General features: G+C 38.0%; 1 protein-coding gene across 1 annotated transcript; it reads right to left on the bottom strand.

Moving 5' to 3' along the window:
* Positions 1-1773: 1773 nt before the first annotated feature.
* Positions 1774-5220, bottom strand: LOC107764624 (putative pectinesterase/pectinesterase inhibitor 13). Its single transcript, XM_075221605.1, has 3 exons — positions 3715-5220; positions 3468-3622; positions 1774-2629 (listed from the first exon to the last, which is right to left on the bottom strand). The coding sequence occupies exons 1-3, from the start codon at positions 4737-4739 to the stop codon at positions 1932-1934; spliced, it is 1878 nt and encodes a 625-aa protein (XP_075077706.1). The 5' UTR covers positions 4740-5220; the 3' UTR covers positions 1774-1931.
* Positions 5221-15253: the final 10033 nt, after the last annotated feature.

Consider the following 15253-nt stretch of genomic DNA (forward strand, 5'->3'; position numbering starts at 1 on the left):
CTAAACATTAATCTACTCGGGTTATCTATTAACCTTAAGACACATGTATTATGGTTTGCAGAGGCGGACCCGGGATTTGAGCATTACGGGGGCACTATTATATTAAGCGTACCAATTACTGGCCAATGGCGGATCCATAATTTTCGTTAAGGGGTTTCCAAATATATAAAAGTAAACATATCAGAAAATTAAGGGGAGTCAATACATAGTATAAATACATATAATTATGATAAATTATCAGCAAAATACAAACTTTAATTTTATTAAATATCATTACTTATATACGTAAATACCATATTGTTACCAAGTGGACAACAAAGTTATCCCATGACCAAAATCCATTTGTAAGAAATGAATATTATTATACTACACACTTTATTAATAAAAACAGTTCCAATGTTCAAGTTATAATAAGATTTTAATGCTTACTACTTTGTTAATAAAAACAATTCCAATGTTCAAGTTATAATAAGATTTTAAGGCTTACTACTTAACCTAACTACTATGGGAACAAGTATTAATTAAATTAAACAAGTTCGAAATTTCACCCTAGTCCTATAAAAGATATCCTAATTCGAAGTTCTACTTTATACTAATTTTCAAACACAATTTTGTTTGAAGACAAACACTTCACTGAAAGAATATTTCAAATTAACATTAGCACTCAATTTTCAAATGCCTACTAGCTACGACATTAATTTGGCGTTCTCTTTTAACTCGGCTCTTTGCAGAAAGCAAAAGTTCGATAGCAAATTATTTTGCTAAGTTAATATCTTCAAAAGAAAAAAAACTTACTAAGAGTATGTTTCAGCTGAAGAAGAGTCTCAAACTAAGTCACCGTCGCTGATTCGCACAGTCAGAGTTCAGCAAATGCAGAAAAATGTTAAAACAATCAATTGAAAAAGAATATTTGTTTTTAAGCAGAAGGGGTGAGCGAGAGGTTTTTAAAAAGGTTAAAAATTTAGGTTGAGTATTGGTACAAGCATTAAAGAAATCAGAAAAGATAAAATTAAAAAAGTAGTAGATTAGTACTAAGTAAACAATCGTTGAATTAAAAAAGATAAAGGGAAGGAGTGAGGAAGGGGTGAGCGAGGGTTTTTTAAAAAGGTTAAAAATTTAGGTTGAGTATTGGTACAAGCATTAAAGAAATCAGAAAAGATAAAATAAAAAAAATAGTAGATTAGTATACTAAGTAACAATCGTTGAATTAAAAAGATAAAGGGGAAGGAGTGAAGTTTCGAACCTGGGTCCATCAACTAACTGAAGCACTTGAGCAGGCTAAAAAACCAGAGCTTCTGTCCGGCTTTTATTACTTAACGGGGCCAGGTAAATTATTTGAGGGGTCCCCACTGTATATACAAATGTGCATAATATATTTTTTCAGTATTTTTGCCGAGGCTAACGGGTTCCGGTGACCCCCTACCTCCAAGGTAGGTCCGCCTCTGCTTATCCAATGACTCTTTAGCGTTGTTCCTGACGGTCCTGGCTCATGCAAAAGACCTATGGCTCGATAAGGCTTTTATTTATATACCACAGATCAACCACAGTATAAAACATCGCGAAATAGGTCCTCTTTCTCCTTACACACCATTGCCATGATGCAATTACCTAGAGTGTATTATTAGTTAATTTGGTACGGACACCAGGTGGGCATCTGATAAAGAAAAGCGAGCTGCTATAAAAGAACTTATCTCTACATTTATCTCTACTTAGTTGTACGAAATAGACAATGAGTAGTAGTATTCATCACAATTATTTATCATATATAGCTTCTTTGTAATGTGCGTATATATTGTAGAAAAATTTTCGTCTGAGGCGCATATTGTTCACTACTTATAAAACTCATACAACATGATACGAACAAACTAAATTAAGATGAAGAAGATCATAATTTGACATGAAAGAAGATTAATTTGACATGATCATGATCATCAGTTGGAAAGGCCAAAACGGACTTGAACATCATAATCCTTCAACCAAGTTTGGCCTTGTAACAAGGATTCAACTGTGTAATTCTGGGCAGCATCTTTGCCTATCGCCCCTTGATATCCAGCCCACTTGACTCTAGAGGCGACTTCAGATCCAGCGCCTTTGTTGCTGTACTCTGCAAAATACAGGGTGCTTAACGCATAGTCCCCGTTCGAGGCTACCCATCCTTCAGGGTCAATCACATCAGTAATGTCCGTCTCCATTACAACCGTCCTCGAATATTCCTTCATTGGTCGACCCAAGTAACTCTTAACCTTCGATTTTTCAGGCTCAAGCTTATCGTCCGCGAAAATGCCACACGTTTGCAAGACGGTTCCTGTGGTTTGACGCTTGTTCGACCTTCCTTGAGCAGTAATGACGTTCTTTTGGTCATCCAATGGTTTCCTTAGGTAAATTTGGCAATTCTGGAATACAGCAGCAGCGTTGCCCGAGATAATGTCAACCGTACCTGTAATGTAACAGCCGCGATAGAATTGTCGATGGGTTGCAGCGTGGATCACGCTTTGGTAACCATCCATGCGACAATTCACAATTATTGCATGATCAGCTTGGACGCGGAGTGCCACTGCTTGTAACTTTTCTGGACCCGCTGTGTTTCGGAATCCTATCTTATATGCAATAAATCCATTCCCCGAAATAACTGCAGAGGAAAAAAGAATAGAATTTACTTGACATGTTAAAGTAATGCATTATAGTTATTGTTCATTAGAGATTAGGAGAGGAGGGGAAGTATGAAGAGATAATCACTGCTACAAAGCTCCAAAACAGATTATTTCATTGGTTATGGTGGATTTTCTTTTTCTAATTTGATTCTCTCCAAAAGAAAGAAAAATATATGCTGCCAATGTTGTACCTTGTAAGTTGTATAAACTAATAATACCCCTTCAAAAAAGAATGATTGCGTTTGGAGGTCAGCGTATCTAATTTTCTCGGTCCTTTGGTACATGAGATAAGAATAATAATTTCGAGATAAAGTTTGAAATTAACTTTATCCCATATTTGGTTTGGGGTATTAGCTAATCCTGAGATAACTTTATACTGATTGGATTAGCTATCCCATATAGAAGGTGGGATAGCTAATCGCCATGGGATATCGCTCCATTGTACCAAACGACTCAAATGTCTAAATGTACATGTTCAAAAACTATAGACAAAGTACTATCATAATTTTTATTATTTAACATGTTCCTAGTTAAAGAACAATTTGACCTCCAAAATAGTAAGGAATTAATGTACATACACTAAAAATGCAAATAATTTTAATATCAATAGTGTAATGTAACTTATTTTAGCGGGTTGTCTACCATATTTCAATTCAGGGTATCACACTTTTAAATGACTTGATTATGTTAAGAGTTGGCTGCAATTCTCAATGGGCCGTTTTGGATTTACTTTCTAATTGGAAAGGGAAAGTTAGAATTTGGGTTGTGCTGATTTTTTAATCAGAGTCCTGTTCTGTTGGGAAGATAAATACTTACCAACTGTTGCACTTTGGTACGTTGACAGATCGTCCACAATGTTTTTGCTCCCGGTGATAATACTCTTTTGGGATCCGTCTCCAAAAAATGTAAGATTGGTTTGTGACACAACTACATTCTCTTCATAAACTCCTTCTTTCACATAAATAAAGTACCTGCATTGTCAACATCATATATGAAAATCACAATTTTGATACATCAGCTAGTCTTGATAGGCCCACTATTACTATTTGGAAAAGGATTGTACCTTCCTTCAAAGCTTGGAACTGCCTTTAGAGCATCATTTATGGTAGTAAAATTACCGCTACCATCTTTTGCAACAGTGACGTTTGCAATACCCTTTGGATCTTTAGCTTCTTCTTCTTCCAACATTCTACGATCACCTTGATTCATCCATGTGGGAACGCCTAATCGTGTTGTTAGAAGACGTCTTTTAGCATTATTATTTGGCTTTGGGGATGTTGTTGACAATTCGGACGCAACAGCCAGAGAATTGATGGTATGTTCCCCTATTATCTTCAAGGCAGTTTGTACCGTGGACTGGTCTGCTTCAGGGTATCCATCCACACACATGTCTTGGTATGTTAAAGCTGCACTTAACTTGTTATTGAGTTCAGCTGTTGCTGAGGCGACATCATTAATGCCGCCATCAAGAATGTAAATAGAACTGTTCAAGTCCTTTTTGGCATCAGCAAGGAGGGACATACAATCGTCATAGGCGGTCGATTTCTCTGGAGAATCCTTGTTGATTTTGCCTAGTTCATCAATGCCCTTTGCAATCTCATCAATAGCTGCAGACATGGTTGCCTTGAGAAGATCCGCGGGTTGAGCCCCAGAGGCATTGGTTTGTAAGACTTTTGATAGAATGTCCCCGCATGTTTGATTGAAATCCGTGGCCGCACATATTGCTCCTATAGCTCCTTCAGCTTGTGGTGAAGGGGCTGGTGCTGCTGCATTGTCACCCTCTTGTGGTGACGGTGCAGGAGCATTGTCAGATGGTGGTGAAGGGGCCGCAGCATCCTCAACCAGCGGTGCTGCAGCACCTTCCTCCTTTGGTGGAGGGGCAGGAGGTGTTGATGGTGTGTCATCCTTAGGAGGTGGTGTTGCATCACTTTTAGGGGTGGTTGGTTCTTTCGAAGCATTCTTATTAGATTTGTTGGCGGAGGCGTCCTCGCTCTTGTTTTTGAACACAACAAGATAGACAACAGCAGCAGCAACCGCGGCGAGGATGAGGAGAAGTAATACGACAGCGATCATGATCCTTCTCTTCATCTTTTGCTGCCTTTCGAGCTTTCTTCGCTCTGAAATTTGATCAAAAATCTTGAAACGCCATTTTGGATTGAGTCCAGGAATTGACACAGAAATTAGGTATATCTCTGCCCTGGATTCAAGCCAAGGCAGAGATGTTACACCTAGAGCTTTCTTTTTTCTTTTTGTTATTTGTTTTACCCTTTTTTATTCTCTTATTCACTTTAACTTGGCAGATGGACTTGAGTGTGTAAATTTGAGAACCATGATTTCTGTAGGAAATGGAAAATAGAAGTCTGGAGTAGAGAAATTTTAGGACTTGTTATTTGGAGTCCAGAGAGTTAAAACTTCCCAAACAATGGGTGATCCATGTTATTTCTTCCCATTCAAAACTCCATAAAAAGTTCCATTCCATTCAATTGCCGCTTTTCCTTTGACGCCTATCATTTTATCTTTACCTAATTAACAAGAGTACAACACATATTTTATTCTCTATTTCCGCACTGCAATAATTCAGATAATTAAATTGTTACAGGCTACATCGACTGGTCATCGAAAAAAAACTTCTATGGTCACTAAAAGCTAACCCGTGCTTTTCATGTTAAAGTAGGAACTAAAAAGAGAATTTTGTCTTATATGTATTTAATTTTATTAGTGCACGCGATGAGGAGAATCAAGAATAATAAAGTATGTAACCACTTAGCCATTGAATCTTTAAGATAAAACAAAATAAATAGAAAATTCAAGAGTCATGTAAAATGAATAACTTAAATTTAACATGCTATCTTGTCTTGAAGCTAATGTTGAATTACTTGTCAAACACCTTTGACATTAATTGATCAAGAATTATTGACAAAAACTTTGAAAATTTTAAGATATCATAACTTTTACAAAAAATTTAGAACAAAAGACACTTTAAAAGTTTGCAGTTCTTGAAGGATTGTTTTTCCAGTATTCCTCTCCTTTTGGATTAACTTATTATGCATTAATAGTGCAACGATTGTTTTCACAATATCAACTGCATTTTAATCGATCGGTTATATTAGCTTATGTACTTTGTTTGCTATGTTATATTATCAGTTGTTTCTCTCATATTTATGTTCAAAAGAAAGAGTTGAACTTTGATACGTAAAATTCTTTTTACATTATCACGTAATTCTCTATTGGAAATAAACATATATTTGCAAAAAGCAAAATATAATAAGGAAGCTTCTACAATCCACAAAACTACAGTAATAATGTAAAAATATTATATGCTACCAATGTAAAATAATTTAAATCTAAAAATGAATAGGTTTCAAATCTTTCAAATGGTAACTCAGCTACAAATAACACCCATTTTTCAATAAATTGTTTTGGAAGGATAACACACTCGATTCAAGGAGAGGAACTCATGTGACATGCACTTCGATTGAAGCAGATGATTTGTTATATTTACTATTAATATTTACAGTGTAAGATACATAATAAAACTAGAGTCATGGTGTGTGAGATTCGCTTGCTGGTTGATGATTAAAATAAAGACTTTTTTACATAACTTACAAGTGGGATAAAATAAAATACCAGTATAGCCGGACTTAGGGGTGGCAAAACTAGAGCAAACTTCATTTGTAGCCATCCGGAAAAAACTAATTGTAATAGGTAGCCACAAAATAAACCATACAATTAATAGTCCAAAACCAATTACAAGGGCTAGCCCAAAACCATCCTTGCTCCGTTGATCTCTTGGGCGCATGATTTTCATGGTAAGAAAATATTTTTTTCAACTAAAAGGAATTCTCTAGTGACTTTTTGGGATGCTTGATTTATCATTGCCAAATTGGTACTGATCGAGAAATATTTTTTAGTTAACCATGATTTAAGAGGTGATTTTACTTAAAATAAATATTGAACCCTTAGATTTGGAAATGGACAGGTGTGATAAACATAAACGTATACTTGGCAAACTGGAGGACGCTGTAATGGAGGGAGCCTAACAAATGGGTTAATTTCCTCATTGATTTAACTTGGTTAACAGGTTTATTAAAATTATATCATCCTACCCATTGGACACCCACAACAACGGATTAATTTGCAAGTAAGCTAGCATTCAACCCGACCTAACAAGTAGTTGGGAGCATAGGGAGGCCTAGAATTTAGAAGAGAGCAGTGGTAAAGCAGACTTGGGCTTATGAGTATCTGATTACACATTATTTAACTTATATATACTGTAAAAAAATATACCATATCAGCGCATTTTAGCCCGTTGATCTAATTTTTCAAGTGTCACTATACAAAATATATACTAAATAGACTGTCGCTACACAATTTATATACAATAGACTGTTACTATACAAAAAATATACAAAATAGACTGTCACTATACAAAATATATACTAAATAGACTGTCACTATACAAAAATATACAGACTAGACTGTCACTATACAAAAAATATACAAAAGACTGCTACTATACAAAAAATATACAAAATAGACTAACACTATATAAAAATATACTAAATAGACTGCCACTATACAATTTATATATAATAGACTGTCAATATATAAAATATATACAAAATAGACTGTCACTAAACAAAATATATACTAAATAGACTGTCACTATACAAAATATATACAAAATAGACTGTCACTATACAAAATATATACTAAATAGACTGTCACTATACAAAATATATATTAAATAAACTGTCACTATATAAAAAATATACAAAATAGACAATTTGGGCTATTAGATGTAATATGTTTGGGCCGGAGGGCCATTTCGTGTCAATGAGAAAAAATATGGGCTATTAAAATTTTGAGGGGTTATAGAGGGTAGTTTTCTCACAAAACTAACTCAAACTCATTTGACCCGTCCAACCTGCACAAATTTAATGGGTTTGGGTTAGAATGATTTTGAAAATAGGCTTGTTTCGCAAAACTAACCCAAACTCATTTGACCCGTCCAAAATTCTTTTTCAACCTTCTCCATCTCCACCAACACCCACCTCCCCTACCTCACCCCCACCCTACCCACCTTACCCCCACTCTCACCTACCCCTATCCCTACCTCACCCCCACCCTACCCACCTTACCTCCACTCCCACCTACCCCTATTTCCACCTCACCCCAAGCTCACCAACTCAACCCCACCCCTACCCCGACCCCCACCCTAAATATATGAAAATATTATTTAAAGTACTTTTTTTTTATGTTATAGAAAAAATATTTTCTTTTATTTTAACAAAATGAGTATTTTCTTTTCATGACGTAGAAAAAATATTTTCTTTCATTTCGACAAAATGAGTACTTTCTTTATTGACGGTATTCCTGGAGATAGCGACAATCACGATGTCGAGTGATTTATTTAACTAACTGTGGTGACAAAATAATCATCAAACATGAAAAAACAAAATCTGAAGATAAAGAAAAAACACATTATCACAACATAAAAATAACAAATAAAATTTATAACAAAAAAATAAAGGACGGGTACTGAGCTATTCTTTAGGTATCGAAAGAAAAGAAAATACTCACTTTATTGAAATGAAAGAAAATACTTTTTCTATAACATAAAAAGAAAATATTCTTTTTGTTGAAATGAAATTAACGTAAATACCTTTTCAATAACATGAAAAGAAAGTACTTATTTTGTGAAAAATAAAATACCTTTTCTACGTCATGAAAAGAAAGTACTCTTTTTGTTGAAACCAAAAAAAAAAATACTTTTTCTACAACATGAAAAGAAGTACTCATTTTGTGCAAAAGAAAATACTATTTTTTCATCATGAAAAGAAAGTACTTATTTTATTGAAATGAAAGAAAATACTTTTTCTATATCATAAAAGAAAATTTATTTTATTGAAATGAACAAAAATAATCTATCTACAATATTAAAATAAACTATTTTTTTTACAACAGGAAAAAAAAGTACTCATTTTGTGAAGAAGAAAATACTTTTTCTATATCATAAAAGGGAAGTATTCTTTTTGTAACAAAAGAAAATACTTTTTTTACAACATGAAAAGAAAGTACTCATTTTGTGAAAAATAATATTCTACATTATAAAAAGAAAATACTTTTTTTATTAAAACAAAAGAAATAATTTTTTACCACAAAAAGAAAGCACTAATTTTATGATTTTTTTTTCTTTTTCTACATCATAAAAAGAAAGTACTCTTTTTATTGAGACAAAAGAAAATATTTTTTCTACAACATAAAAAGAAAGTACTCATTTTGTGAAAAAGAAAATACTTTTTCAACATCGTAAAAAGAAAGTACTCTTTTTGTTGAACCAAAAAATATACTTTTTTTTATAACATGAAAAGAAAGTACTCGTCTTGTGAAAAAAATACTTTTTCTACGTCCTGAAAAGAAACTAACTTATTTTATTGACAATAACCAAAATAACAACAATAAATCCAGTATAATCCCACAAGTGGAGTTTGGGGAGGATAGTGTGTATGCAGCCCTTACCCCTATTTTGAGGGTAGAGAGAATGTTTCCGATAGACCCTCGGCTCAAGGAAAGAAATGAAAGAAAATACTTTTTCTCCATCATAAAAAGAAAATATTTATTTTGTTGAAATGAAAAAGAAAATACTCTAAAAATAGTATTCTAAATAATATTTCTATTTAGGATGAGGGGTGAGGGTTCGAGGATAGGGTGGGGGTTGGGGTGGTGGGAGGTTCTAATTTTATTAATTTTTTATTATTAAGATCTTTGTAGTATTATAAGATGAAGAACTATCAAATAAAATTCCAAATCCAAATTGAGAAAAGAAATCGTTTGGCATGAATTGACATTTATTCCAAAACATAAGATAATTTTTATATATGCTTGTTTAAATGTTAAGAATATTATAAAGATTTGGGTCAATTTTGACGAGTTGGGGTACAACCTTTTGTTTAGCTCATCTTGACCTAGTGCATCTTAACCCAAGTGTGTATAGGCCAAAAACCTGCCCTTGGAATATTTAGCATAAAATGGCATTAATGAACGTCATCGGTCGAGCTCGCCTAAGACATAACGTGAATAACGGCCGAGGTGTCGATATAAGCCGTAGTCGAGATAGCAATAGAGATCGCAGTCAAAATGTCAACAAGGGTCGAGGTCGAGATCGATTATTAGTGATAAGACTTGTAACGACTAATTTGTCATAATAGGGTATTGAAAATGGGAATATTCTAGTGAATATTCGTGGTGTTTGTATTATTAGGGTTTTCTAAGAAAATGGGCCCATATATATAGAAAACGGAGACAGTGATAATGGTACGTAATATTTGGCTGATAAGAACACTTTTGAGAAGAAAACTCTCTTTCGGATAAAAATACAAAGGCTGCCTTTTTATAAAGATTCTTGTTCATATTATTCCCCGCTTTTCCACCAGATCCAAGGATTGGTCATGCAAATCTTGGATCTATCTGTCATTCCTCATTGTGAGGCAGAATATTCACCTTGTCCATTCATTATCGGGTGAATCATTCTCTTTATTTACATAAACACCATTTATTAACATTTATTGCTAGATATATCTCATTTAATGTTCTTGTTCTAAGAGTATTTCAGATTAATTGACATCAATCATATGCAAACTCAGCCTCATATATCTTGCATCCTTATACTTAATATCTAGAGTCATTATCCTTAACTAGATTTGACCCGTCATTATATAAATTTAATAGTATAACCGGAGATTATATTTCTTGGTCAAACAATTTGGCGTTGTCTGTGGGAATTTTCTAGCTAAGCTTTTTAGTTTCTTCTAGATCTACAACCGACACTGATTGCTGACGTAAAAAAAGAAGAAAGAAAAGAACCTTTTTCTCTCCGCTTGCATAGATCTAACATGGCAGGTAACAGAGAAGAAAGAGTAAGAATTATGAGTGGCCTCTCAACCAACCTCGTGGACATCATCCACGAGAGCTCGGAGGTAGTGGACGAGAACACAACGCCCAATGCCTCTCCTAGGCGAGGTGGATTACCCCCTCCCCATTGCAGCATCACGCAATCCCTTGGCAAGACAACCTCCACATCCATGGGAGAGGAGGCACCGCCAGTGATAAAGAAGCTTCTCGAAGCCTGATACACTGACCATCGTCCTACATAAGCCCGTTCAGGGCACGGCCGCAGTGACTGCGAGAACCTATGCTATGCCACCAGAGAACGATCGACATGATCAACTTCCCCCCGCCCGCAACAACAAGTATCACTCACAATGTCATTAATAATGCAGGTAATGACGCCCTCACAATCGTTCTGAAAAGGATGGAAGAAATGAAAAATTAGAACAAGGCAATTCGAGACCAAATGAGAGAGCACTGAAAAAGGGTCGATAAAATACCAGGCGCTCCTAAGTTATTACCAAAGAGAGATGCCGGCCGGTTTGTCGAGCAGTCGTACAGCGACAACGTTGCCCAACACGCCATACCGAAGACTTTTAAAATGCCACCCTACTTGAAATTATACGATGGCACGACTGACCCCGAGGACCATTTAACCCACTACGTCACCGCCGTGAAAGGAAACGACCTCACAAAGGAACAAGTATCCTCCGTTCTGCTAAAGAAATTCGGCGAAACCCTCACAGGAGGAGCACTAACCTGGTACTCACAATTACAAGCCCGTTCCATCCAAACTTTCGAGGAAATGGTCGATAAATTCGTGACGGCCCACGCCGGAGCCAAAAAGGCCGAGGCAAGAGTGAATGATATCTTTGCTATCAAACAGTTGCCAGGAGAAGGACTTAGGGATTTCCTCGCCCGTTTTAACCGAGTGAGAATGACTCTGCCCATTGTATCAGAAGGAATGGGGATGACCGCTTTTCAAAATGGACTGAACAGAAATGGTTCGAGAGTGACAAGAAAATTACTAAGTCGGCTTATGAAATACCCCCCAACAACTTGGGTCGAAATACATAATGCATATTGTGCCGAAGTTCGAGCAGACAAAGACGACCTCAATGGGACAACTCATTGACTGACCTCAGTATAAGAAAAATCCAGAAAATATCGGAGAAGTGATATCAGAAGAGATCAGGCAACCTCACGGCCAAACCGAGACCGACATCTCCCATATGTCAGAACTACTACTATACCCTCATCCCGCCATGAAGAAGGCCCACCCCAGTCAAGAACAGGGACTGACCGGAATGAAAGAGGTATGCCTCCCTTATTATCCTCTCACAATTTTTACGTGTCACCTACAGAGATCATCTACGCCCTGGAGAAGCTCGGGTCAAAGGTGAAGTGGCCGCAAAAGATGAGGTCAGACCCGAATACCAGAAAATCAAACACCCTCTATGAGTTCCATCAGGAGCGAGGACACAAAATCGAAGATTGCATCGCCCTAAGACAGGATGTCGTAAATATGCTGCGGCAGGGGCACCTCAAAGAACTACTGAGCGATTGGGGAAGAACTAACTTTGCCAGGGGGCGCGAACAACATCAAGGACCACCGAAGCTGCCCTCACCAGACCACACCATCCACATGATCATCGGCGGTGAAAATGATGCTTCCATCAACAATGTAAAATTCACCACGACCCACAAGCTCAAACGGTCGATCACCCGCAAACGATATGACGAACTCGAAAAGAGTATCATCTTCGATAAGTCAGATACCAACAGTTTGGCATTCCCTTACTATGACGCTCTTGTTATTTCTTTACGAATTTTAGATACCGAGGTAAGACGTATTATGGTAGATGACATAAGCGACGCGTGTATTATCCATCCCCGAGTACTCACAAATGAAACTCGAGGACAAGATAGTACCACGCTGCATCACACTAACGGGTTTTAACAATGCAGTTGAACGAACGTTTGGAGAGATCACACTCCTCGTCCCGGCGGGTGATGTCACTCTGGAGACCACATTCCACATCATGGATCAGGACAACATACAACGCCATAATAGGGCGACCGTGGATACACACAATGAGAGCTATACCTTCCAGCTTGTACCAAGTCATCAAATTTCTAACTCCATGGAGGATATTCAACATACGTGGGGAACAACGTACATATCAAGAATGCTGTTGCATCGCCCTAGACTGCACGACCACTCAACAAATGAAAGACAAAGAGAAGGCAGCATAGCAATCAACAAGGTCGAGGTCGACAGACGACGACATCAAAGATGTTATCAAAGACCCCGATGTGGCCGAGGCCGCAGGATCGAGAGGACCTCGACCCCGTTCAACTAGATGTCAACTATCCCAACAAGAAAGCTTACATCGGCTGCAAACTCCAAGATCCAGGTATGTTTCACAAATTCTTAATTGCTAACACCGACCTGTTTGCTTTTAGTCATGCAGATATGCCAGGTATCCCAAAAGAGATCACCACACATAGATTGAATGTCGATCCACTCTATCCCCTGGTAAGGAAGGTTTGACACAAGTTCAATTCCGCAATCAATGATGTGGTGCGCAAAGAAGTGGAAACATTATTGGAAAATGGCTATATTAGAGAGTCAAAGTACCCCCAATGGGTCGCCAACGTGGTCATGGTAAAAAATAAAAATGGCAAGTGGCGAATGTGCGTGGATTTCACCGACCTGAACAAAGCTTGCCCTAAGGATTTGTTTCCACTACCTCATATCGACCAACTCATCGATGCGACAACCAGACATGAGTTGCTGAGTTTCCTGGATGCCTACTCGGGCTACAACCAGATCCTTATGGAGGAAGCGGACCATGAAAGACCACCTTCATCACCCACCAGGGGACATACTGCTACAGGGTCATGCCTTTTGGACTGAAAAATGCGAGGGCAACTTACCAGGGACTGGTGACGAAACTGTTCGAAGAATAACTCGAAAAGATGATGGAAGTATACACCGATGACATGCTATTCAAATCCAAAAGGAAAGAAGATCACATCGATCATTTAAGAGAAGCCTTCGACATACTCAAGCAATACAACATGAAGTTAAACCCTGAAAAGTGCGCATTCGGCGTAGCCTCAGGAAAATTCTTGGGTTTCTTAGTGTCGAAGTGGGGTATCGAGGTCAATCCAGACCAAATCGAGGCCATCGAGGTTATACCAGAGCACTTGACCATCAAAAAACAAGTCCAAAAGCTAACCGTATCGCCGCCCTGTCAAGGTTCATCTCGCGGTCCTCCGATAGGTGCCATAAATTCTTCGGCGTACTTAAATAGGAAAACGGCCTCCAATGGACCCCTGAATGCATCTAAGCATTGAAGGAGTTGAAGGTATACCTATCTTCTCCACCGTTTATCTCAAAATCGGAACCGGGACAACCTCTCCTCCTCTATCTCGCCATATCCGAAGTAGCAGTGAGCGCAGTCCTAGTCCAAGAAAATAAAGGTACGTAATATCCCATCTATTACATTAGCAAGACACTAGTCGACACCGAGATGAGGTACCGCCACCTTGAAAACTGGTTCTGGCCTTAGTCGTAACTTCACCGAAGCTTAGACCGTATTTCAATGCCATCCCATCTCAGTCTTCACAACTTTCCCCTTAAGAAGAATTTTACACAAACCCGAATTTTCGGGCAGATTGGCCAAACGGGCCATCGAACTAAGCAAGCACGATATCACATATCAACAGAGAACGACGATAAAGTATTAGGTCCCCGCCGACTTTGTCGCCGATTTCAGTGCGCATATACTGCCCGAAGTAAAAAAGGAAGCCCTCCACACTTCTCAAACACACGACCTCTGGGTCCTATACACCGATGACACATCTAATACATCGGGGTCCGGGCTGGGACTCGTACTTGAAGTCCTAACGGGCGAAGTGATTCGCCTATCCATAAGGTTCCCGGACATGACTAACAACGAGGCCAAGTATGAGGCCATAATTGTAGGACTAAGACTAGCACTCAAATACGGGGCGGAGCAGCTAAGGCTGCGCTACGATTCTCAGCTCGTGGTCAACCAAGTCACATGGACTTTCCAAATCAAGGAGAAGAGGTTACAAAAATACTAGACCGCAATCTGCAAACTACTACCGGAGTTCGATGAATGTCAGCTCGACCAGATTCCCCGAGCATAGAATATCAAGACAGACAGCCTCGCCAAATTGGCAGCAGCCACCAAAAACATCACAACCGGTGACCAAAGTGTGGTCCACCTCTTCAATTCGTCGATAGAACAAATCGATGTAAAAAATGTAAACCTAACTTGGGACTGGCACAACCGTATTGCTACATATTTGCAGGACGGTATACTCCCTAATGATTAAAAAAGGCCAAGAAATATCGGACGCAAGCATCCAGGTATAGCATCGTTCACAACGACCTGTACATAAGGACATATGGAGCCCCCCAGAGAAATGCTTGGGCCCAATTGAGATGCGGTGCGTCCTTGAAGAAGTACATGAAGGCCACTGCAGAGCTCACTCTAGCAATCGAGCATTGGTCAGGTGCCTCATACGAGCAAGATACTATTGGCCAACCATGAAAAGAGAAGCCACAGATTTCGTGAAACAATGCGAGCAATGCTAGAAGTACGCCCCAATGATCCATCAAGCAGGCGAACAACTACACTCAGTGACTTCCCCTTGGCTGTTCATCAAATGGGGAA

Source organism: Nicotiana tabacum, chromosome 9 (assembly GCF_000715075.1).
Source record: "Nicotiana tabacum cultivar K326 chromosome 9, ASM71507v2, whole genome shotgun sequence".
Classification (NCBI taxonomy): Eukaryota; Viridiplantae; Streptophyta; class Magnoliopsida; order Solanales; family Solanaceae; genus Nicotiana; species Nicotiana tabacum.